This window comes from Gopherus flavomarginatus, chromosome 5 (assembly GCF_025201925.1).
Source record: "Gopherus flavomarginatus isolate rGopFla2 chromosome 5, rGopFla2.mat.asm, whole genome shotgun sequence".
Classification (NCBI taxonomy): Eukaryota; Metazoa; Chordata; order Testudines; family Testudinidae; genus Gopherus; species Gopherus flavomarginatus.
The window spans coordinates 86,595,114-86,617,323 of record NC_066621.1 but is presented as its reverse complement, the minus strand read 5'-3'; the positions used below and the strand labels follow the sequence as shown (position 1 = coordinate 86,617,323).

The 22,210-nt window shown below is 45.6% G+C and overlaps 2 protein-coding genes across 12 annotated transcripts in view; one reads left to right on the top strand and one right to left on the bottom strand.

Moving 5' to 3' along the window:
- The window catches only part of ATG13 (autophagy related 13), a 53,207-nt gene extending 38,280 nt beyond the window's left edge, over positions 1 to 14,927 (bottom strand). For 3 of the 9 annotated variants that reach the window (XM_050955360.1, XM_050955365.1, XM_050955368.1), the window contains exons 1-3: positions 14,613 to 14,927; positions 6,465 to 6,546; positions 5,476 to 5,556 (exon numbers count right to left, since the gene is read on the bottom strand). In XM_050955360.1, coding sequence (XP_050811317.1) covers positions 5,476 to 5,556; positions 6,465 to 6,533 — 150 coding nt within the window. In that variant the 5' untranslated portion in view covers positions 6,534 to 6,546; positions 14,613 to 14,927. Of the gene's footprint in view, positions 1 to 2,797; positions 4,312 to 5,475; positions 5,557 to 6,464; positions 6,547 to 11,251; positions 11,310 to 14,612 lie in introns of those variants that run through there. The other 6 variants (XM_050955361.1, XM_050955364.1, XM_050955359.1 and 3 more) reach the window with 6 other exon arrangements.
- Positions 14,928 to 15,219: 292 nt separating this feature from the next.
- HARBI1 (harbinger transposase derived 1) lies at positions 15,220 to 21,094 on the top strand. Of its 3 annotated transcripts, none has more exons than XM_050955431.1 (3): positions 15,220 to 15,426; positions 18,602 to 19,334; positions 20,400 to 21,094. In XM_050955431.1, exons 2-3 carry the CDS (start codon positions 18,665 to 18,667, stop codon positions 20,774 to 20,776), a joined length of 1,047 nt encoding a protein of 348 aa, XP_050811388.1. In that variant the 5' UTR covers positions 15,220 to 15,426; positions 18,602 to 18,664; the 3' UTR covers positions 20,777 to 21,094. The 3 variants fall into 3 exon arrangements, with proteins under 3 accessions (XP_050811388.1, XP_050811387.1, XP_050811389.1); XM_050955430.1 differs by having other exon boundaries at positions 18,524 to 19,334; XM_050955432.1 differs by lacking the exon at positions 15,220 to 15,426 and adding an exon at positions 15,454 to 15,590.
- Positions 21,095 to 22,210: the final 1,116 nt, after the last annotated feature.

The following is a 22,210-nucleotide window of genomic DNA, read 5'->3' as shown; positions in this document are numbered from 1 at the left end:
AATCATGTCCACAGTCCAAAACAATCAAGGCGGTATCCATTCAGAGATGAGGGTTAAAAACCTTTCCCCAGAGGAGACATCAGCCATACTGAAAGAAATAGGCCCTTGCTCCAGAAGCACGGGCATAGAGGAAGTGTTGAAGTGGCTTCTGAAAACTAGAGAGCAGGTTGAATTTTGTGATCTGACTATAGGGGATGGGAGAGAATTTTGCAAAAGGGAGTTGGCTCTGGGGTTTGGCTGCATATTCGACAGGGCTAGAGAGGCCAGATACAGTGGCAGTTCCTGTATGCAGAGCTTATCTGAGTTTTATTCTGGTCTGATGCAGCAATCACCACGTTTTTGCTGTTAAGCAGAAACCCTAATGAGCCCTCTAACGAACATGAAGAGTGACTTTTTTTGCTTGTTCTCTGGTCATGAATAATCCATTTTGTTATGATTGAGAGTACCCAGAACTTGTTATAGATGGGCCACTTCCAGAGGTTAGAGGGGCAGTTAAAATGGTGTTTGAGAGGGGTTGAACTAATGTTCAGGTTGAAAAAGCAGAATGTGCTTTTCATCACATCCTGGGGGGTAAAAATAAAGACCCAGTCGATGAGGCTAAAGCATACAGGATTGAAAGGGGCCAGAAACCCAAGTTCGAGGTTAGAACAGAAACCCCTGGGTATGGTAGTGTGTGTGGCAGAGGGAAAGGAGGTGGTTGTGAGCACCCACGGATTCCCTGTTATGCGGAAGAGAGGTGCAATGAGGAACTGAAGGAGATGTGGAGGCTTCAAGAGGTGTCCTACGGAACAGAGAGCGGCCTGCTGGCTGGAACTGCTTCGTCCAACCCTTAATAGGGATACTGAGCCTCCTCTCACTCATCCAGGATCCTTACCCACTTTACGTTGGATGAGTGAGAATGCCCTAATGTATTATCAGTTATAGGAGACATCCATAAACATACTTTGCTTGATAGTGGAGAATCTGTCTCTAACATCTAGAATTCAGGCAGGGTATGGAACACAATAGTGTATTACCATGACTGGAGCAACAGGACAAGAAGCCACTTGCTGGCTTACTAAACCCTTAGATGTCACGGTAGCTCACATGTTTGCGGCCCATGATTCTTAGGAAACTGCAGTCACAGCTACAAAATGTGCTAAACTAAAATATGAGTACAAAAGGCAGAGACAGAAACTTAAAGCTGCTGAATACATTGGCTGAAAACATTTCACTCTGGACAAAAAGGTAAAAAGTTTACAATCCCAGAATTTAGTCGTTAGTGAGGCCTTGGGAAATGTCCTACTTCACAACAAAAAACTGAAGTTGAGTGATTTAAGGAAAAGCAATGTGAAGTTAAAAGGAGTTTTGCACAACTCCAAGAACACTGCAGAGCTAGGAAGGGACTAAATAATTAGGGGGTAATGCAAGTGTTAGACGTCTACGTGTTAAAGAGAATATTGATTTTTTAAAAAACTGTGTGGAGGGAAATACTTCGTACACACTAAGAAAAAAAATGAACAACACAGCAGCTAACAGTCTGTCAGGACAGTTTAAGTGTAGCAGCAGAGGTACAGATATCTAAGACTCAGAAAAGAATAAAGAAATCAAAGCAACAGTAAAATAGAATATTGCTAAAATACAGCAGTTAACAGAGGCCAGGCCAAAAAAAAAGTCTCACTTGTGAAAAATGAAATATAAAAATAAAATGTGAGCTGCTTCATTTAGAGGAAGCCCGGTGAAAAATGAAAAGTTATTTTTATGGCCAAACTTCTGGCAAAGAGTATGAAGTGGGAGATCAGGTACTTCTGCAATATGTCTCAGATAAAAAGCCCTTTCCAAAAGCCAGTTGGGAGGATTGCTACTATGTAACGGACAAGGATAGGGCATCAGTATATCTAGTTCAGGTAAAAGATTAGAAAGGGGTGGTAAACTGATGGTAGGTTGCATGCTATGCAGCTGAAACCATACAGGGGAAAGGACAGAAATAAATCTACTGATGTAAAAAGAGAGAAGTGAGAATATTTGTTTTCTCCCCCAGGTGTTGGTCACCATGGGAGGAATAATGTGCATTGCATTGGGGTCCACTTAATTTGTGATATAGCAGAACAAGATTGTGACAGTGTATGGGGGGGGGTCACCCTAGCCCAGTGGTTCCCAAACTTTAACAACCCTTAAACCCTTTTCACAATAATGTCAAGTCTCGTGAACCCCCTCCTAAAAGTGAATATTTCCATGGATTTTCTCCCTTACCTCAGCATAAATTATAAAAGCAGTGATCTTGGAAACACAAAATTTGTTTTTATGACATGCTTATTGCACACTATTAATTATTATTTATCATGACAGTATTTTTATTACATTATGAAAATGGCAACACTCTTTCCAAGATCTCACTTTTGTAGCTTGTATCATTTTTGATTAAGCCTCTCATATGACAAGGCTCCTATCAGAAAAAAAGGGTGCAGGGGCAAAGCCCTCATGCACCCTGGGCCCTACGGGGCACTGCTGGAAAAGGGGGGAGGGCAAGGAATAAAAGGGGAGGAACCCATGGGGGGGCGCACTGATGTGGGGGCAGCATGTGACCCTTGTTGCCCCCCGTACTAGCACCTCTAGCTCCTATGTTTCATCAAGAAGTATCAGATGTGAAACAGCATGAAGGTATTTAAGAAGCCAACTCAAAGAGTTCCTCCTACACAAGCATTCAGGTCTTGAGCAGTCCACGCAAACAAACAAAGCTTACACTTGTTCTTCTTAATAATTTAAAGAACACCACTAGCAGCCTATGTAATTTTAAAAAGAAGCAAAAAATATCCACCTCTCTTTTTATTTCGTAAAAGGAGTCTTGAAGTTTAAATCTCCTCAGTGTGATAGATATGCTTGCGTTGATCTGCTTAGCTCTTTGAAGTCCCCAAGAGCTCCGGGCTGCTGGCTCCATGCTTCCCGAGAACCCTCTGTAACATTTCGTGAACATCCCAGTTTGGGAACAATTGCCCTAGCCCTATGGTTGCTGGGTAAACATCCAGAAAAGCCTAGTGTTCTGATACAGATTGCAGAATAGCCAACGTGGAGGATCCTGCTGCACAAACAACTCTCAGGAGCAGGGACTTGGACGTGAGCTGAGGGGGACAGTTTGTTTAAATGAGATGGTAATGGCTAATCTAAAAATTCATGGCATGCAGTTAACACATACAGGAAATATTAGAGTTACTTTACCAGCTCATTGAACTACCGCCCGAGAGTCTAACATGCCAGACCTTCTCTCTGAACGGGATTAAGGATGGTCAAAGTAACACTACCACTTCTGAACATACTGGAGTAACAATGCCTCCTACTCCAGAATTTAAGCAAGATGACGAACCATCCATAGAAATAGAAGCAGAACCTGACAATGGATTAGTGATAAACTGTGATCATCAGACTACGTATAGTAATGTATAGTACCAAATGATCTCTGTAGTATTGAATTTAACCCATTTTACTTTACCACAGGAGATCTGTCATGCAAAATATATGCACTTCTATATGTGAATGATATCAAAAGCACTGCAAAATTTCAGACAGTCAATGGATGGGGTGGAACTGGAGGAAATTTGGTGGCATGAGACGTGAAAGAGTCAGGGGAAGACAGACAGAAACAGTAATAGGAGTTGGGAACATCAGCATGGAATCATATGGATATCACAAGTATTGTGGGAAGAAAATGAGAGTTCAATTACAAAACTTTTTGAAGTGAAAAACAACAGAAATGAGGATCTAGGGAGGATTTAAAGGAAATTCAGGATGCTAGAACAACAGGATAGGTGTTTAGGGAAGTGGAAGTAGCAATCAATTAAATGGAAAAATTACAAACCATTTTAAGGTATCAAATGTTCATAGTATGGCAGCTTCCTAATACAGGAGCTACAGGGAGGACTAAAGGAAATTCAATGGGGGTAGGAGATGCTCGTTCATAAAAATAAGATGCTGGAACAATGGACAAAAGTAAAACAAGTATATTGGTGCAGGGTTAGGCACTACTCAAGAATCTATTATGCTGAGAAAAGATGCAAGCTCGATGAAACATGGATCCTTCCTATGGTACTAGCAGTACCAGCAGCCACAGGACTAAGCTAGGCATTGAGAGTGTATAGTGTCTAGTCCATAGGTATATTGGAACCAACCATGAGAGGTTACATCTTAAAGGAATGCGTCACGTCCTCAGATATTGGTAAGGATGTGTGGAGGAGACTGGAAATTCCCAGATACCTCATGTTGTTCCAAGAGGCATGGCACTTGGTTATATCATTGTGATGTACTGCATTGCTGGCATGGGGGTTCATCTTGGATCAACCTGAAATTGTACAGTACACCTGAGGCAATGGGAACAAGATCAAGCAAAGGTTGCAAAGGCTGGAGAAGGTAAATATTGTGTAGCCACATGGACCAGACACTTCCAATATGGGACACAAACATGTTATGACTGGCCAATGTTTTGCTTAGTTCCAAAAAAGAGTTGCCCACATAGGGGACAAGATAATTTTTCCAGTTCCCCAGCATGAGATCCACAATATACCAGCTGATGCCCCTCTGACTGATGCTACCATACACACTGTGGTACAGCTAAGCAGAGTCATATCATCACTGCATTGAAATGTGCAGGCGTTAATGAGGAGACACCCAGAACATTTGTTGACCTTCAGACAAGATAGTCAAAATATTCAGAGTGATACAGATACACTGGGCAATGCTCCATGGTGGGAATTAGTATACAATACCAGGAAATATTCATGGATATGAACGACATCAGTGGAGTTTGTAATTGTCAAGCCATACTAGTAGTGAAGTTAATTGCATTGATTTAGAAGGTTAGGAGCTTGGTTAGACAGTTGGGAAGAGAAGAGAGGTATATGAAATACAAACATTGATGAAGCCTTAGAAAAGATTCTGTGGCTTCACGGAGGGGAGTGTTGGGGGCAAAGTAACTAATCACCACTTGCTGAGTGTTTCACCTTCAAAAGGATTTGTAAGACCCAGCTGCTGAGTAAGTGAATCACAGCCCAACACAGCTAAATCCCAGATTGGCTTACATTTTTTATTTACTAATAAACATTTGTTTTGGCTCTAATTAGATTCTTGTACATTGGGTACTAAGGCAAAACACATCCCTCTGTCCTCACTTAGTTCCTGTATGCATCCATGGAGAATCCAGAAGCCCCCCATTACCCTTAAATACCTCACCTCTTATCAGGGCCTCAAACTTCTGAATGAAAAGGTAAAGACCTTCCTTCAGAACTTAGACATGAGTCTTGGTCATCTGGTAGAAGTGACTGGTGAGAATCACAAACCTCTCCTCAGCCCGGGAAGAGGCCAGGGCGGCACTGTATATGCCCAGATATAAAATCAACACATTGTACAGTATCGTTTTTATATCTTACTTGAAAGCATTCCCCATATTATCAGCATGATAAAGTAGATGAGAGAGATATGGGATTGCTATAAGTAACATGACTTTACCCAGTCAGAGCCTGTTGGAGAGGATGATGATCGAGTACAGATTTTCTCTCCAAGTCGGGCCTGGACAATCACTTGTACAGTCTGAAAGAGAAAGCCAAACATTGCTGATTTCTAGAGCACTCTAGGGCCCTCAGCCTGCACTGCATGCCAATTCTGGGCAGCTGGACACGTAAAATGGCCTCACTTTTGGAAAAGGATTAAGCAAACCCCACTGATCCTAAATTCTAATCTCCTTCCACTATAGTCACCTAAGGCGTTACTTATAACTGCAGCGGGTAAACGTGTTTTGGACAGAAGCATGCTTTTAAGTTGACCATGTCCCTGTAACAATAATAAGGAATCACTGCAGCCATTTCATAATCAGTGGTCGTAGCATTTGAATCAATTCTACCAAAAACTATGGAACTTCACCCTGGAGCCGGAGATACATAAAGAGGTAACCTGGATCTATCGGTTGATGCATTTACTGCAGTGATGGATGTGCTATATCTACCTACCTAAACAGGACAGGGAACTACTTAGGGGTTTCAATTTTTAGTTACCTGTGAACGTGTGACAAAATTATAATAGCAAAATACTTTCTGAGTACTATATAAGAACCTAGATGGACAGAAAGAGAAGATCAGGACTCAGCAGGAAATACTACTTAAGTGAAGAAGACAAACTTGTCCAGGCTGCTTGATGAAGTCACAACTAGTCAATTTCACAGGGGAAAGTGGCACAGAGCTAACAAGGGCATTCTGGTCCCACAGTTGGGCTTTACAGCAGGACAATTTTGCTGAAAAACAGCCCTTTTCTGGAAAATAAGTGTATAAAACAGAAATCTTCTACCTACATTTACCTTCAGTTCTTCTCAGTTTGGTTATTAACAGATATAAAAGCCTATGACTCTCTCCATGGGGAGTTGTTGTTTAACTTCAGTATAAATGAAGGTGAATTCAGAGGAGAAGGTTCCTACCAATGTCCCAATAACAAGAAACACAAATTACCTTCAGAGCAAAAAATTTGATGAACTTGTCCAGGTCCTTCCTGTCCTGGGAGTTGAGATCGGTGTCCATTGCACGTGAAAATCTGAAACATATAACAAACATGGAAATAAAACTTTCACACACCCTTCTACTTTGATCTTGGGGTTTGGGGCAGCTGCTTCAAAACTCTGGGCCACATGATACGGTATATAAACCCCACACTGGAAAGGAAGGGGTTATGAAGCTGCTTGGGGCCCAGGTGGTCCACCCCACTGCACTTGCAAAGTCTGCCCAGGCTGGAGGAGGAGCTTAAAAAGAGAAGTAGAGTAGTTCACTTGCAAGTAGATAGTAGAAGTGAGTTGATCCACATTCTGTGGTCCTGGGAAGCAGCACCACAGGTGCTCTTGCTGCCTGAAGCCTGGCTATGGTGGTCTGACCAAGCCTGCAAAGAGGGGATGGGATATTCTGAAGGTCTGAAATTGTATCTTTACTCTGTGGGAAGAGAGGGGAGGTATGAAGTGATCCAGGGAGACAGTTGTATAGCACTTCAGGGTGCAGCACTTAGTTGCCCACGCTCGGGTCTTGGATTGGAAGCTGGTGGTGGGGGTGGTCTCCCTTACCAACCCCTAGAGAGGGACAACTACAGGAATCAAGCCTGTGGTGGGGAACCTAGCTGGAGGAAGATCCTGAAGATAGTCCAGACCCTTCTATGAGACCCTGAGTAAGAGGGAAGGCCTCAATCCCTCACTTGATCCTGAAAGCCTCTCTGTTACTGGGATCTTTATATATACTCTGAAAGGGGTAGATTTGAAAGACTGACCCGGGCTGGAGGGCTGAATCTTTGAGAGGCCAGACCATCACAGGGTGGAGCAGCAGTGGAAAAGGGGAATGCCTAGGAAGAACTCAATCTGTCACACCCCTATTCAACCACCAAGCTGCACTCGCGGAAAGTGTTCCCCTTCAACAGGCTATTAGAGACCAACATAAGAACTCATAAGCATCAAGGCCACTGCCTGCCAGAGGTCTGACATACCGGACTTGTGGGGGTTAAAATCATGTGAGATTCAAAGAGAACTAGGAAGAAATGGAATGCAAAGGAGGGTTAAAATTAGCACAGTTACAAGCCCTTTTTGATTTTTCAGCCAGATTACTGAAGAAAGCGTTCCTGGTCCTATATAGAGGGTGATCAATTGTGATAGGCTGGATTTCAGATGACAGGACACTTAAGCTGTTGAAATTCGTAGCACTGAAATAGCAAACCAGGCCTGTTGGCACTAGGATCCTGAAGGTCTCAGCTCCATTATTAGCAGGCACTGAGGTCATACATAATACATAATAGCAGCTCTGCCTCTGGAGAAAATGGAGTCTAACTACACTACTAGCCCCTTGCTTAGGCTGACACTGAATATGGCTTCCATCGCTTTATTAGTAATGTTCTCTAGGCTGCAAGTTTAGCTACTAACTGTAGGATATATTTTAGCAAGTAGAGGCGAGAGCCCCACAAGTCCCAAGTTTCCTTGTGTGATGGGCTGTACAAATGCCACACCAGAGAGGAAGAGGTTTAAAAACTGCTTTGGGCTTAGAACTCTGGAAAAGTGCAAAGTATGACTGCTGTAAAATATACTTGTATTTCTGAAGCTCCTCTTATCCAGAAAGAACTTATCATACAAATATTATTTATGGACCACCTTGCTAATCACTGAAATGCAGCCACTGCTGGAGTGGGAAGCATGGTCAGTTTAAGAGCACACAGCAACACTGCACAAAAATTTAGCACCAGAAGAATATTATCTGATTGAAACTAGAATGTCACAACACAAATTAAAGTTTGATAAGGGCACAGAGGATAACCATCCTGCTCACACAGGAAATGCTGTATGATCTTAATGACCAAAAGTGGCCAGAATCTTCATCTTACATCTCAACTAAATAATGACAGTAAGCATGTATTTTAGTTAGTGCTCTGCAAACACCATTTGAAAAGAGTCCACTCCAGCAGTACAGTACTATACTGCCCCATGTTGGGGCAGCAGGTCAGCACTGATTTAATACAAGCCTACCTTGCAATTTAGGTTGTAGTTGTAGTGTGGATAAGCATACCTGTGCAAGCTTAAAAGTAGCTAGAACAGGCAATATTGCCACTGAAGACATTGTGGCATGGACCCTAGTGTGGGCTAGGAACTCGAGTATGTACCCACGGTCCTCAGCTGTCTTGTAATCAGGCACCAGCCCACACCGAAGCCCATGCCACATCTTCACGGCCATTGTTACCTGCGTGAACTAGATTAAAGCTAGCATGAGTATGCCTACTGCAGTACAGCTACAGATCTGCAGCGTAGAGGGAAGAGAACTGTCTACTGAATGATCAGAGAGGAAAAGGAAGGTCTTATTTGTATTCATACTGCCCCTTGAGCCTGACACTGTTCTTATAATACTTAATGATCTCATATGAAAACAATTGGTGTAAATCAGTTAGCTTTAACTAGAGAGAAGTGACCTATCCTGTCAGAAGTCATTAACTCCACTACCAGAAGAACTAGACTCCCCTATCCGCTCTGATTCAGTCAGGCTGGGCGTGTAACCCAGTCCCTGTAGTGCAAGGAAGGATGTGAAAGGAAACCTGGCTTCTGAGCCAAATCCTTTCTGGCCCCTAGACATGAAATTGATATAGGAATCAATGATTATCAAAGCCATGTCCCCATTTGCAGAGCTCTCTTGTTCTGGTAGGAACTGAGAGTGCTTCAGAAACACCACAAAAAGCCCCTGGGGGAGGGAACAGGAATGCTCAGCATAACTCAAGAGTGAACTCTCTGGCCAATTAAAGAGCAGTGTAAACTGGCTCTGAGTAAGAAGTCTTTCCTAAGCAAGGATGGTGACACTCAGATTATCAAGATGAGAAGCACCTTTATAAATAACCAAGAGAAAGTAGACATATTGGTCTTGAAGGCAGAGTGAAATGAGAGGCTTTTCTGAAATACTTCTGAGGTGGGAAGTTCCCCTGTCTGATAGCTCTCATAATACATAAAGAACCCCTACTGGAGAGGGAGGGAACCTTCTGATGCTAGAATGTGCGCATCATTCCCGATGCAGTGTGTGTGCTGCTACAACAGCAATGTGACCGTGGCCTCAGAACACGTTGTGATTTTCGACATGCAAAATTTTCCTAAAGAACACAAGTGAGAGAAAGAAAATGGCAATTTTTAATATTTTATAGCTCAGCCAAATCTGAATAGAATGTCATGGGATAAAGGCACTTCGATAGCCAGAGGGAATTTTCCCTACCAAATATCAAAGATCTAATGGAAACAATGAGCTTCTAGAAAAAGGAGCTTCTATAATAATCCTTTGTAACAGAAAGCGCTGGGTAACCTAACACAGGAATCACTACCATCTCCCCTATATTACATGAGTGTTTGAAAACTGAATGTTAATCTGTTTATTCTCTTGTTTTCCTAACCTGAGACTCAGTCTCAAATATCATCTTCTGAGGATGGTTAAGAGCAAAGTAGAGATCAATTCCTTTGCTCAGTTTGGGTTGAGGTGTAGTGTCATTGTTACCTGTGAAAGGACAGAACTGACAGTTATATATGGAACCTGCTAAACTCAGCTGCCAACAATAGTAACTGTGTGTGGGTCACTTCACTGTGTGATCATCCCAAAATCTAGCCACTATATAGAGAGTCAGGCCATGCCTATACTGAGAAAGAACCTAAACAGATATGATTATTCTGCCTGTGTAGACACACTTATTCCAGTAGAAGAGGGTCTTTTTGGTTTAGCTTGGGAAGTGCTTTAAGCTAAACTGAAAACAAAAAACAAAAATAAAACAAAAAAAAAATCCACTCTTATACCAGAATAAGTGTTCACATAGAATTTATGCCAGTATAACTAGAATGATATAGCCAGTAAAACTTTCTGTAAACAAAGCTGTAAGTCCCAGCAACACAGCATCTATATGGCATGCAGTTATGTTATCCATGAATGTGTGATCGTGTTTGGTCACTCAACTTCTTTTCACAGTGCTCTATTAACTGAAAGAAGAGAGCAGGTCTCTGAATTTTTCTTAGTAGTGAATCAGCAGCTGCACTGACCTGCAGGGCCAGGGATTCATGGCTCAGAGCTGGCTGAATTGGAGCCTCTTAAAATATTCAGATTTTCAGATAAAAAGTTCAACTGTGCTCTAAACTTTCCTGCAAACTCTTCACTTTATTTTTCCAATGACAAACTTCTTTAAAACAAACTCATTTGTGCAACTTGCACTTAGATTATGCCCCGCAGCAAATATTTGGATTACTAGGTTAAAATAGAGAGATATTTCAGCATTAAACAGCCCGCTGCACCACCGGCACTGATTGTTAGCTAAATTTAATTAGCTCCTATCCAATTTCACATTTTCTGAAATGATCTGTTGTAGATTTCACACATTTTCATTCTGTTCCACACAACAATAATTTATGTTTATCTAGCTCCCCATATCTAATCTAAATCAGCTCCCTTGACTTCTGCTAGTTTTTAGTTCATCCTGCCTGTGGGATGTAGGGGGCTCTAGTAATAAAAACTGCCATATGCCTTTAGGACACCATGTAAATAAAGCACTTCCTTGTTTTTACTATTTTGCAGTTATTAGTTTCAAAAAGGATACTATCAAATTCCCGATAGCCTCTTGCTCCAGCAGATGCCCCTTTTCATCTACCTGATTAATAAGCAGTAAAACCTCACAGAAAGAATCCTAATTAAGATTCCAAGTTAGTCACAACGTGTGTGTGTCACTCACAAAACACTTGAAAAGCCATTCCTTCTTTACTTACTTGCCAAGTACTGAGTGCAGGATCCTGTTCTCTTGGCAACAGTTGATGTCACCAGCACCTAAAGTGGAGCAAGGAGCATAGGACAATGCTCCACGTTAGGGGATTATAACTTCAGGGGAAATGCTGATTCCAGAACATGGGTCCTGGCAAGTCTAAAGCATGTCATTTGATGATTAGCATGTCTCCATGTATGTATGGGAGCACCTGATCATTAGCTCATGCCTGCTGAGGCTTTGTTACACAAAGATGAGTAACTCTGTTCCATTTCTAAAATGAATTTCCCTGCTGGTAAAAAGTGCCAGAGAGACAGCGCTAGAGACTGAAGTCATCTGTTTAGTCACAGAAGTTACCTTACTTCCTCACACTGGCTACCACCAAAGTGCCTAACCGGATCTGAAGGGAACCCCTCTAAAAGTGGAAAGGAAGGCTGGCTCCACCATGCCCTTTCAGTTCTTAACCCCTTTCCTTCAAGTACCCACAAGGCCTCTCAGTTAAGTGCCTATTATGATAGGTTTTGCTATTGGGTCAGCTATTGTGCTAGGAGTGAGACCACCACCAATTAACTTCACTAAGGCTACTGAACAGCCAACAGATAGTGGTACCTTTTGGTACTACTGACCTGAGTCACACTTGAATCAGAGACCTACAAGTGAAAGGTTCCGGATTCTATTACAAATCCCCAAAGCCAGGTAGTCCTCTGCCAATCAAGTACCTTAGGCCAGGACTACACTATAGACTTATATTGGTGTAACTACATTGCTCAGGGTTGTGAAAAATCTACGCCTCTGAGCAATGTAGTTATACCGACCTAACCCCCGGTGTAGACAGCGATATGTTGGTGGTGGCAGAGCTTCTCACAGAGGTGGATTAACTACATTGACAGGAGAAGCTCTGCCATCAGCATAGGAGTATCTTCACTTAAGTGCTGGATCGGTTCAGCTGCACCAATGCAGCATTTTAAGTGTATATCTGCTCTTACTGTCTTTTAACCCAATATGTGCAGCAACGATACAACTGGTGTTTATACCATATGCTTTTACCTGTGAATGGCTTGTCTGCCCCTCCTTCCAATATCCACGTTCATGCAGTTGTGGTAATTCAAGTCTTTTTCTCCTTGCCTCCAAACAATGGATGTCAAAAGCAGGTGTTCAAAGGACAAGCTCCACGCCCTGCTTCTCTAGCTAAAGCCATGCCCTTTCTAATGAGGGCACTAATGAGATGGGTAGAGTTAAAACAATACTAAGACCTACCCAATAGTTTGGCATTAAACACTTTTTCATATATATGTCAGAGTTGCCTAAACTCTGTTCGACCAAGAGCCATGCTGGCAACCTGACATGAGCCTGACTGCTGCACCCAATTTTTGTGACAGAACAGGCTGCAGCAGCCTTCCCACAGAAACTGTACAGTAAGTCCCAGCATACCATGCTATACTTTGATTTGAGCCACCTGGTTGCATGTGGATACCTGTAGTCTGTGTGTAAGGAGGCTGCACGTTAATGTAGAAGGGATGACCACAGGGAGCACTGTTGAACTGCATGGGTAACATTTTGCAGAATGAAGTCTCATTTATGGTTGAGGCTCATATAAACAAAGTAAACAGAAAAGGAGTTTTAAAACCTGTTGTATGATGAGAATTACTCTAGCTGAATGGGTAAGAAATAAAAGGTAGGTAGGCCTCTTTACAAACTTTTGCACTCTTAGCCTGCACTGCCCTACAACTGGAACTCAGTTTGGCTCTCCAGCATTTACATTTGCAATACCACTATTCAAGTTTGTTACACTATGTGACTAGCTGACATCTTAAAGGCATACAGAAGAGGCAAGAAGGGTTATCACTGCAGAAAAGGAGCCCACATAAAAGCTCTGAACTATTATAGTTATATAGACATGCCCCAATAAGTTGATCCCCCAGATCTCTGAGCATATGTCTACACCAGGGGTGGGCAAACTACGGCCCATGGGACCGTCCTGCCTGGCCCCCAAGTTCCTGACCCCTCCCCTGCTGTCCCCCCTTGCCTGCAGCCTCAGCTCACTTGCTCTGTCGCCAGCGCAATGCTATGGGTGGCGTGGCAGTGAGGTCCAGGTGCAGCCAGGCGGTGTGACTGTAGAGCCGCCAGCTACCGGTGCTCCAGGCAGCATGGTAAGGGGGCAGGGAGCGGGGTTGTTGAATAGAGGGCAGGGGAGTTTGGGGTGGTAGTCATGGGGCGGGGGTGTGGATGATGGTCAGGGGGAAACGGGGTTGAATGAGGGCAGGGATCCTGGGGGACAGTGAGGAAGATGAGGGGGCTGGATGGGGTGGCAGGGGGGCAGTTGGGGGAAGGGGTTCTGGGGGCAGTCATGGGACAGGGAAAAGAGGTGGTTGGATGGGGCAGGGGTCCCAGGGGAGCCATCAGGAATGAGAGGAGGGGTTGGATGGGGCAGTGAGGGTCTCGAGGCGGTCAGGAGACAGGAAGCGGAGGTGTGTGGATGGGGTCCCAGAGGGGCTGTCAGGGAACAAGGGGGTTTGGATGGGGCAGGAGTCCCAGGAAGGGAAGCAGATAGGAAGTGGGGGCTGGGCCACAACCCCCTCCCCTAACCCACCCTCCATACAATTTACAGAACCCAATACAGCCCTCAGGTCAAAAAGTTTGCCCAACCTGCCTGCTCTACACTGAATTAAACTTTCTCAGTTGGCCCATATCACCTGACTCAGGATCACCCTACTAAGGGGCTGTTTGACTGCAGTGTCGACATTCAGACTCCAGCAAGTTAATCATTCAAGTAAACAAAAAGCATCTGACAGTTTCTCCACCTTTCCATAAATCTTTTCAGCTGCCACTGAGTTAACAAACTTACCAAAAACGTCACTTCTGGAGTGACCACGCATAAGTTTCTCCCCCAAACAGCACACATTTTAAGCATGTTAATAAGCAACTGAAAAGAGATTTAAGAATAGAAGTGCTATCTCATACCACAACTATAGTGTTGCTGTCTCAAGGCTAGACTATTGATTTAGATTAGTTAGGACTTTATCCTAAAATCTTTATGTTCTGAAGTCTTTTCATCACTTTAAATTGTAAGTACATAAAGATGTATCTGTAAAATTATTTTCAACACATGAAGACTTGCATAACACTATGTAATAAAGAAAATTCTGAATCAAAATCTTCATGAGCTGAAGGAGACCTTGTTCTCCCTCCATCCCCATCCCCATCCAAGAGTTAGTCTGAGGTCCCACACCATGATCCCTGCTGCAGTACATGGAATGCCAAGCTCAGAATGGACAGACACCCCAGTCAGAAATACCACACAGACAGGGTGCAGTGAGAGTGTGGGCCACGGCTTCTACCTTTTGTACTTTCCCCCGCTCGCACCATACCTGCAGGGAGGAGGCAGAGGTGATTGCTCTGGGTCTCATGCCGAGAGACTGGGGCTGACTGAGCCTAGTCTCTCTGCATGGCCAAACCCATCTAGACCTCTGGGATCTTCACGGGTCTTCTCGTTGGGCCAGGGGACTAGGTGGTAGCTCAGTTTTAGGATCTCCTCAGTTCTCAGCCAGTGGAATGTTCCGAGCTGGCAGGGTTTGGTCCCAGCCCAAGATCTCTCCTCAGGGTCCAGCTCTAGCTACTGGGCTCCAGAAGTCTCCTCGCAGCCGGACCCGTGAAATCTTCGGCCCGGTCTCAGTGCAGCGCGCCCGTGCCCAGGGCCCTCTCAGCGCGGGTGCTCTCACTGCCCGTGAGCAGAGCCAGGCTCAGGGCCTGGCCCGGGGAGGGGCTCAATCCGGGGGGCTCCTGGTCCCAGCTCCCGGCGGGAGAGGGGGTCCCTCAGCCTTTCAGCGCCGGGTGCCTGTGGGCCGATACCCGCCCGGCGAGGGGTCCCTGGCTCTCGGGCCCAGCCGTGCCCAGGGGAACTCGGGGCTCCACACGCCCGAGGCTCTGGGGTCTCAGTGCCCTGGGGCCCCGCCGTCCGGGCCCGGGGATCCCCGGTGTCCGCGCCCCGGGCTCGGGGGTGTCCTGGTCTCCTAGGGCCCCGGGCTCCCCCTCGCCGCAGCCGCCGCCATCGCTGCTGTTTGTTTTCATCCGCTCCGGCCGGGGGAGGGGCGCAGCCTGCGCATCCGCCGCGGCACTTTCCGCACGAAGCCGGGACAGCTCCTCCCCGCTCCCCACTGGGCAGGGGCGCTGCGGCCGGTGCTGGTAGGTGCGGGGGGCGCGGCCTGGGAGGATCCGGGTCAGGAGTGAGGGGAGCCCGGCTTCGTGGGGAATCTGCTGCTGGGAACGGGCAGCCCCCGCGCTGTGCGGGGCGGCGGGACTCGCGGGAGAGGATCCGGGCAGGGGGACACCGCCCCCTGCAGCGCGGGGTAAATCCCGAGCCAGCCTGGGAAAGCGTGGCAGAGCTGGGGGGGGTCCGCCCCCTCCTCTTAGCCCAGCTGAGGCGGGTCCTTCCCCCACTAAGAATCCCCCGGCCCCCCCCCCTCCGGCTCTTCCCTCCCCATCTCCTCCCCCCGGCCCCCCTCCGGCTCTTCCCTCCCCATCTTCCACCCCCCCCGGCTCCCCTCCAGCTCTTTCCTCCCCATCTCCCCCCCTCCCCGGCTCCTCTCCGGCTCTTCCCCACCCAGCTCTCTCCCTGCTCTCCCCATCTTCCTCCTGGCCCTCCTCCGGCTCTTCCCTCCCCATCTCCCCCCCCACCCTCTCCATGTCCTCCCCATCCCCCCCCCGGCTCTGCTCCGGCTCTTCCCTCCCCATCTCCCCCCAATCCCTCTCTGGCTCTTCCCTCCCCATCTCCCCGCCGGCCCTATCCCTGCCCTCTCCACCTACCCCGCTCCCCTTCCGGTTCTCCTCTCTCCTCCTACCCCCTCATCCCCCTGTCCTCCCCATCTCCCCTGCACTTCCTCCAGTCCTCCCCATCTCCCCCCATCTCCCCCGGCCACCTCCAGCTCTTCCCTCCCCATCCTCTCTCCATCTACCCCGCCCCTTTCCTGTTCTCTTCTCCCCTCCTACCCCCTCATCCCCCGGCCCTCCCCATCTCCCCCTATCTCCTCCTTCATCCCCTGGCCCTCTCCCTGCCCTCCCCATCTCCCCTGGCCCTCTCTCTGGCTCTCCCCTCCCCATGTCCCCCCGTCCCTTTCCCTGCCCTCTTCACCTATCCCGCCCCCCTTCTGGTTCTCCCCTTCCCTTCTATCCCCTCATCCCCCGGCCCTCTCCCTGCCCTTCCCATCTACCCTGCCCTCCCTCCAGCCCTCCCCATCACCCCCGCCGCTCTCCCTGCCTTCCCTCTGGCCCTCCCTATCTCCTCCACCCTTCTTCCTGCCCTCCCCAGGCCCTCTCCCTGTCTTCCCCATCTCCTCGGCCCCCCTTCAGCTCTCTCCACCTACCTGGCCCTCCTTCCAGCCCTCTCCCCTTCCGATCTCCTCCGGCTCTCCCCTCCCCATCTCCCCCCGCAGCCCTCTCCCTGCCCTCTTCACCTACCCCACCCCCCCTTCTGGTTCTCCCCTACGCCCTGATCCCTCGGCCCTCTCCTTGCCCTCCCCATCTCCCCTGCCCTCCCTCCGGCCCTCTCCCTGCCCTCCCCATCTACCTCCTCATTCACCAGCCCTCTGTGTTTTATCCATCCACCAATCCCCAGGTAACATGAGGGGCCTCTGGAGGCAGCTTTTAGAGGGATTAACTACACCACAAGGGCATCCATATCAGGGGACCTGGTTCTAACACATTAGTCTCCTAATTATTAAAACTTCAGTTTTGTCTTCTAAAATAGATGGGACCCTATCCATGGCATTGAACTGTGTCATGCTCTTGGACAGAGTTAAACTGTAGCATGTTTTGGAAACGTGGTTAAAATAAATTAGGTTCCAGCTACACCAAAAGACAGTCATGTTTTACACTAACATGGATATTATTATCATTGAGCCCTGAGTGGAATCTGCTCACTTCCTCCTCCCACCCAATGGAAGGAGCCTTAGCTGTTTCACATTTAATTTGTGTATTCATGACCATATTGAGAACACGGCTGGTAAAGTAAAAATGAATTAATGCTTCAGGAGATTAAAGCAATCACTAACTGACTAAAACCAGGAAGAAACTTCCTTAGTGGGCAGTAGTGTTTAGTTCTCCATGCTGGGAGGCTTAACATAGTTCTCTGAACCATCTGAAACTGGCCAGATAGGATAGCAGACTAGATGGACTATTGGTCTGAGTGGGTCTGGCAATTCCCATGTTCCAAGATGGAGAGAGGAAAAGAGAAAACTATCTCCTGACCTTTGCCCCATCAGCAGTGGAGGATGGACTCCTTCTGTTGCTTCTGCATGCAGTAAGTCCACAGGAGTGTGTATGGTGCACTGGATTTCTCATCTGCCTCAGCACTACCAGAAGACCTTTAACTTCCATGTTGGTCTCTGGCTAGTGGATATGTTTTAAAGCCTGGGATATATATGATAGAATATCAACTACATTTGCCATTGGTCTCTTTGGAAATCCTGGTGCTATCCAACAGTGAAGTTCATCTTGTTGCCCATGTGTCATATACATAAATCAATTTGCATTTATCTAGCATTTAATGTTCCCGCTGTAGCTTCTGATGTCATCTGGCATAGTCAAAGGGGACTCCCACACACACCCGTAGTATCACAGTCTGAGACTTGTGATTTTGAATTTGAAGGGCAGGTTTTATTTCTCCCAAATCTCTGGTGATAGCAGCTCTTGGATTTTGTTGTTCTAAAAATCCACAAAAACTGCATGCCTACCTACAGCCAGTTTAGGTTATGCACAAGTAAACTAGCTCAGAAAGAAACAACAAATTCATCCAACTTGTATAACTAGTTCAGTGACAGCAGAAATAAGGTAGTTGCCTGTGGATTATGTAGTTTCAGATTGCTAGTCTGAATATGGCTTAACCTGGTAGTGACTGAAAATTGTACTATGTATATGAGATTAGTTTGTTGTGATTTTAACGATTTTCCACTAAGAATTTGACAGCAACTGCTGCCATTACTTGCCTCATTTTTGGCATTTGCAGCAGAAGACCCAAGGAGATTGAACTCCCTTCTCATTCCTGCAGAAAGTCCCTTCTGTTAAGGGTTGAGACACTGATGAGTCTGTAGGGAAGCTCACACTGCTGTTGCATGCATTCTGTGGACTGACTGCTTCAATTTCCTGGGCATCTTTCATCTGCCACTAAAATTGACCCCAACATTTAAAAAAACACCATTTTTTATTTTTTAAAAACAAAGAGATTATCTTTACTAATTTCTCTGAGGTGTTTGTTTCTTACTCTGCTGTTATGTAACCTGTGTAGAATGAAGAGGGCAATAGGGATGAAAGGCTGAACTTCTTTAAATGAGTTTGAGTCTCCATCCAGTTCACTTCAATGCAGGTAACAGCACTGGGAAAAGATCTGCAGCAAGAACTGCTCCAAGAACTCGCCCAGGCTTTGGCTATGGCTGTTCCTATAGCGATTCTTGATTGTGACCTCTTGCTGTATGGCCGAGGACACCGGATGCTGGATCGCTTCAAGCTGGAGGATGTCACCGATGAGTACCTGGTGTCCATGTATGGCTTCCCCCGACAATTCATTTACTATCTAGTGGATCTGTTGGGAGCCAGCCTCTCTCGCCCTACACAGCGGTCCAGAGCCATCAGTCCAGAGACACAGATTCTTGCAGCATTAGGATTCTACACTTCTGGCTCCTTCCAGACTCGCATGGGGGACGCCATTGGCATCAGCCAGGCCTCTATGAGCCGCTGTGTTGCCAATGTCACTGAAGCACTGGTGGAGAGAGCCTCACAATTCATTCGTTTTCCAGAGGAGGAAGCCTCTGTGCAGAGTCTGAAGGATGACTTCTATGGGCTGGCAGGGATGCCTGGAGTGCTAGGGGTGATAGACTGCACCCACGTGGCAATCAAAGCACCCAATGCCGAGGACCTATCCTATGTGAATCGAAAGGGTCTGCATTCTTTAAACTGCCTAATGGTGTGTGATGCTAGAGGAGCACTGCTGAGTGCAGAGACGCACTGGCCAGGCAGCCTGCAGGACTGCACTGTGCTGCAGCAGGCAGCTCTTAATAGCCAATTTGAAGCTGGATTGCACAAAGATGGCTGGCTACTTGGTAAGTTAATTCCAGTTGTCTCCTCTAAGAGTTTGTAGCACTTCGGCTGCCTTTTTTATTGACTCAAAGGCAGCAAAACAGACTCTTGGCATGAAAATCCCTGACATATTTACTTTTTTAATACAACCAAATTGGCTTCATGTAAGTCATTCTTGGTCCCACTGGCAAATAAGATATTAATTATTTCTAACATCTTACAAAATCTATATAAATGCACATCTACCCAAATGTAAATACCAGATAAATACTGCATGCATCCGACAAAGTGGGTATTCACCCATGAAAGCTCATGCTCCAATATGTCTATTAGTCTCTAAGGTGCCACAGGACTCATCTGCCTTTACCAGATAAAAGTGATTTAGGATCATGTTCCATGGAAAATGTATGTGAGGGAGGGTTTAAAATGTGGTTCTACTCAGACAGTAACTTTGTAAAAATGTCCCCCTGGGGTTCCATTGTTATCACCTCTCTGACTCTAAACCAACTGACAGTTTACAAATGAAAATACTTTTTGTAACTGCAGTCATGTGACTTCATCCTGGGATCTGAGAGTCAAGGTGGACTCTTCTTGGCTCACATAGGACTGGAAGAGCAGTGATTTCCTGCTCTGCGTTTCATACAGTATGATTACTGAGGTTGTATACATCCATTCTTCTGCTTTGTCCTTGTTCTCATTACCCTCTTTTTTCTAGACTGAATTGCACAAACCCTGTATTCTACACTTGGACCTGGTCCAAATGTCTGAATTTCATTGGTTATGTGTATTAATTGGACTCTCCTAAAACTCCCTTCCCACACTTTTACAGAATTTAGTCTTGTGAAATGGAATATTTTGATTTTTCTCCTTGTTGGTCTCATTTGCAAATCTAATTAAATACTTGTCACTCTTACCTGGATTCTCCCATATTCTGTGTTAATAGTCAATTAAGTCAGTCTGTACCTATGGTGCAAGGAAACTGGCTACAAACAGGTGCCCAAATTTAGTCTCCCCTGGTTGAGGATAAAGAGCAGAAATCTTTGCTGTTGCTGCTGGTTTGTGAGCTCTCTCCTTTTATCCTTTGATAGGTGACAGCTCCTTTTTTCTCCGCACGTGGCTGATGACCCCTCTGCATATCCCAGAGACCACTGCAGAATACCGTTATAACATGGCACATTCTGCCACTCACAGTGTCATTGAACAGACATTCAGGACCATTCGATCCCGGTTCCGTTGCCTGGATGGATCCAAAGGCACCCTGCAGTATTCTCCAGAGAAGTCCAGCCACATCATTCTGGCCTGCTGTGTGCTCCATAACATCTCTCTTGAACATGGGCTAGATGTGTGGTCTTCCCCAGCAACAGGACAGATGGAGCAACCAGAGGAGGAATACGAACAAATGGAATCGCTGGACTCTGAAGCCTGTCGTATCCGCCGTGAGCTTTTGCTTACTCATTTTAGCTAATAAAGCAAGGGATGGAGACCTTTACAGATGTACTTGAGGAAAATATGGGAGCAAATACACTCACATTCTTTTAAGTTACAAAAGAGAAGAACTAAGATAGGCATGGGAGCTGGGGAAGAAAAGGAAACACTTGTCACAAATTAACTCTGTTTAGGGGATATTTTTTTACATCTGCCAGACTTTTGATTCCTTTGTAAATGTTGTTTTGAGCCCTGAATTCTCAATACCTAATGTGTGCAGACCCCACCTTGTCTAGAGGACTGTTAGGCAGGAACAATAATGTGGGATCGTTTCCCAATAAAATCACTTCCAATCGTCTGACATTTTTTAAAAGTCTGTCAATATTATAAAAAATAACACAAGAATTACAAATCTATCACTTTGTGAGTATTACAGTGGCCTGTATCATCCATCATAAATCAGTTTCAAAATTTTTTTTTCAAACACTTTTAAGGTAAATTTCCAGTTGGGCACCTACCCAGCCTCAGCTTGTGCATATGCAAAATTTACAGATGCAAACACTTGCTAAATATCCTTGCTAAATACCTGAGCACATCTTTTCCTTATTCTGACACCACTACACACACAAGTGCTAAAATTTGTATTCACAAAACCCATTGATCCCAGATTTTTTAAGGGCATATGAAGGTGTTTGGAGGTGCCCAAGTGGGCAAAAGGGAGAAATTAGGCCATAACTGGCTGCATCAGCTACTTGGTGTGTCTAAGTCTTGTTCCCACTGAACAGACACTAGCATTATCACAGTTGCCTATGACAAGGCCCCCTTGTTGGTTATCCTAGCAGAGATTGACTGGGACACATAAATTGCATTTTCTTTCACCACATTTCCTGTGTAAATCAGGATTGAGGTATGGGATGGGAAGATTACTCTTCATTATCCATGGAGTCTTGTAGATAAACAGAGGACTTCAATTTATAGGACTTTCATGGGCACATGTTATTTTTTAAAAAGCTGTTGAAGTTTCAAGTGTCCCAACAGGGTTCTTTCTTTCCATCAGATTAATGCAAGTGTAAATTCTTTTCCAAGAGGTTTGTTGAACACCAGTGTGACTACAGTCTTGGGAAGCTCATTTCTGGGAGAGGTTCTATCTTTTAGCAGGGTCATGACTTCAGTTTCATTTATGGAATGTTCTAATGGAATTTGGTGGCTCCTGCAAAGATTTTGACGCTTACAATGGTAGCACAGACATCTGTCATGTCAGATCTCAGAATTCTTAGTTTGTAGGGGAAATGAGATTAGATTGTGACCAGCAGCTTTGAAGATGGGAAAGTAGAGGAAATTGACTGTGTGGTGCTGGTTGTGGCCTGGAATTAGACATTGCCAGAATATGCCTGCCACTTTGCACTGACTGTCAATATTTAGTATCACGTGCATGAAAAATAGTGTGCTTTAGCAGGGATAAAAGAAGACTCAC

What these genes read in the sequence shown, in the direction of transcription:
- HARBI1 (XM_050955430.1), top strand. Translation starts at nt 18,596, where the DNA reads ATGCAGGTAACAGCACTGGGAAAAGATCTGCAGCAAGAACTGCTCCAA. An exon ending in CAAAGATGGCTGGCTACTTG is followed by an intron (nt 19,335 to 20,399) that starts GTAAGTTAATTC and finishes ATCCTTTGATAG; the next exon opens with GTGACAGCTCCTTTTTTCTC.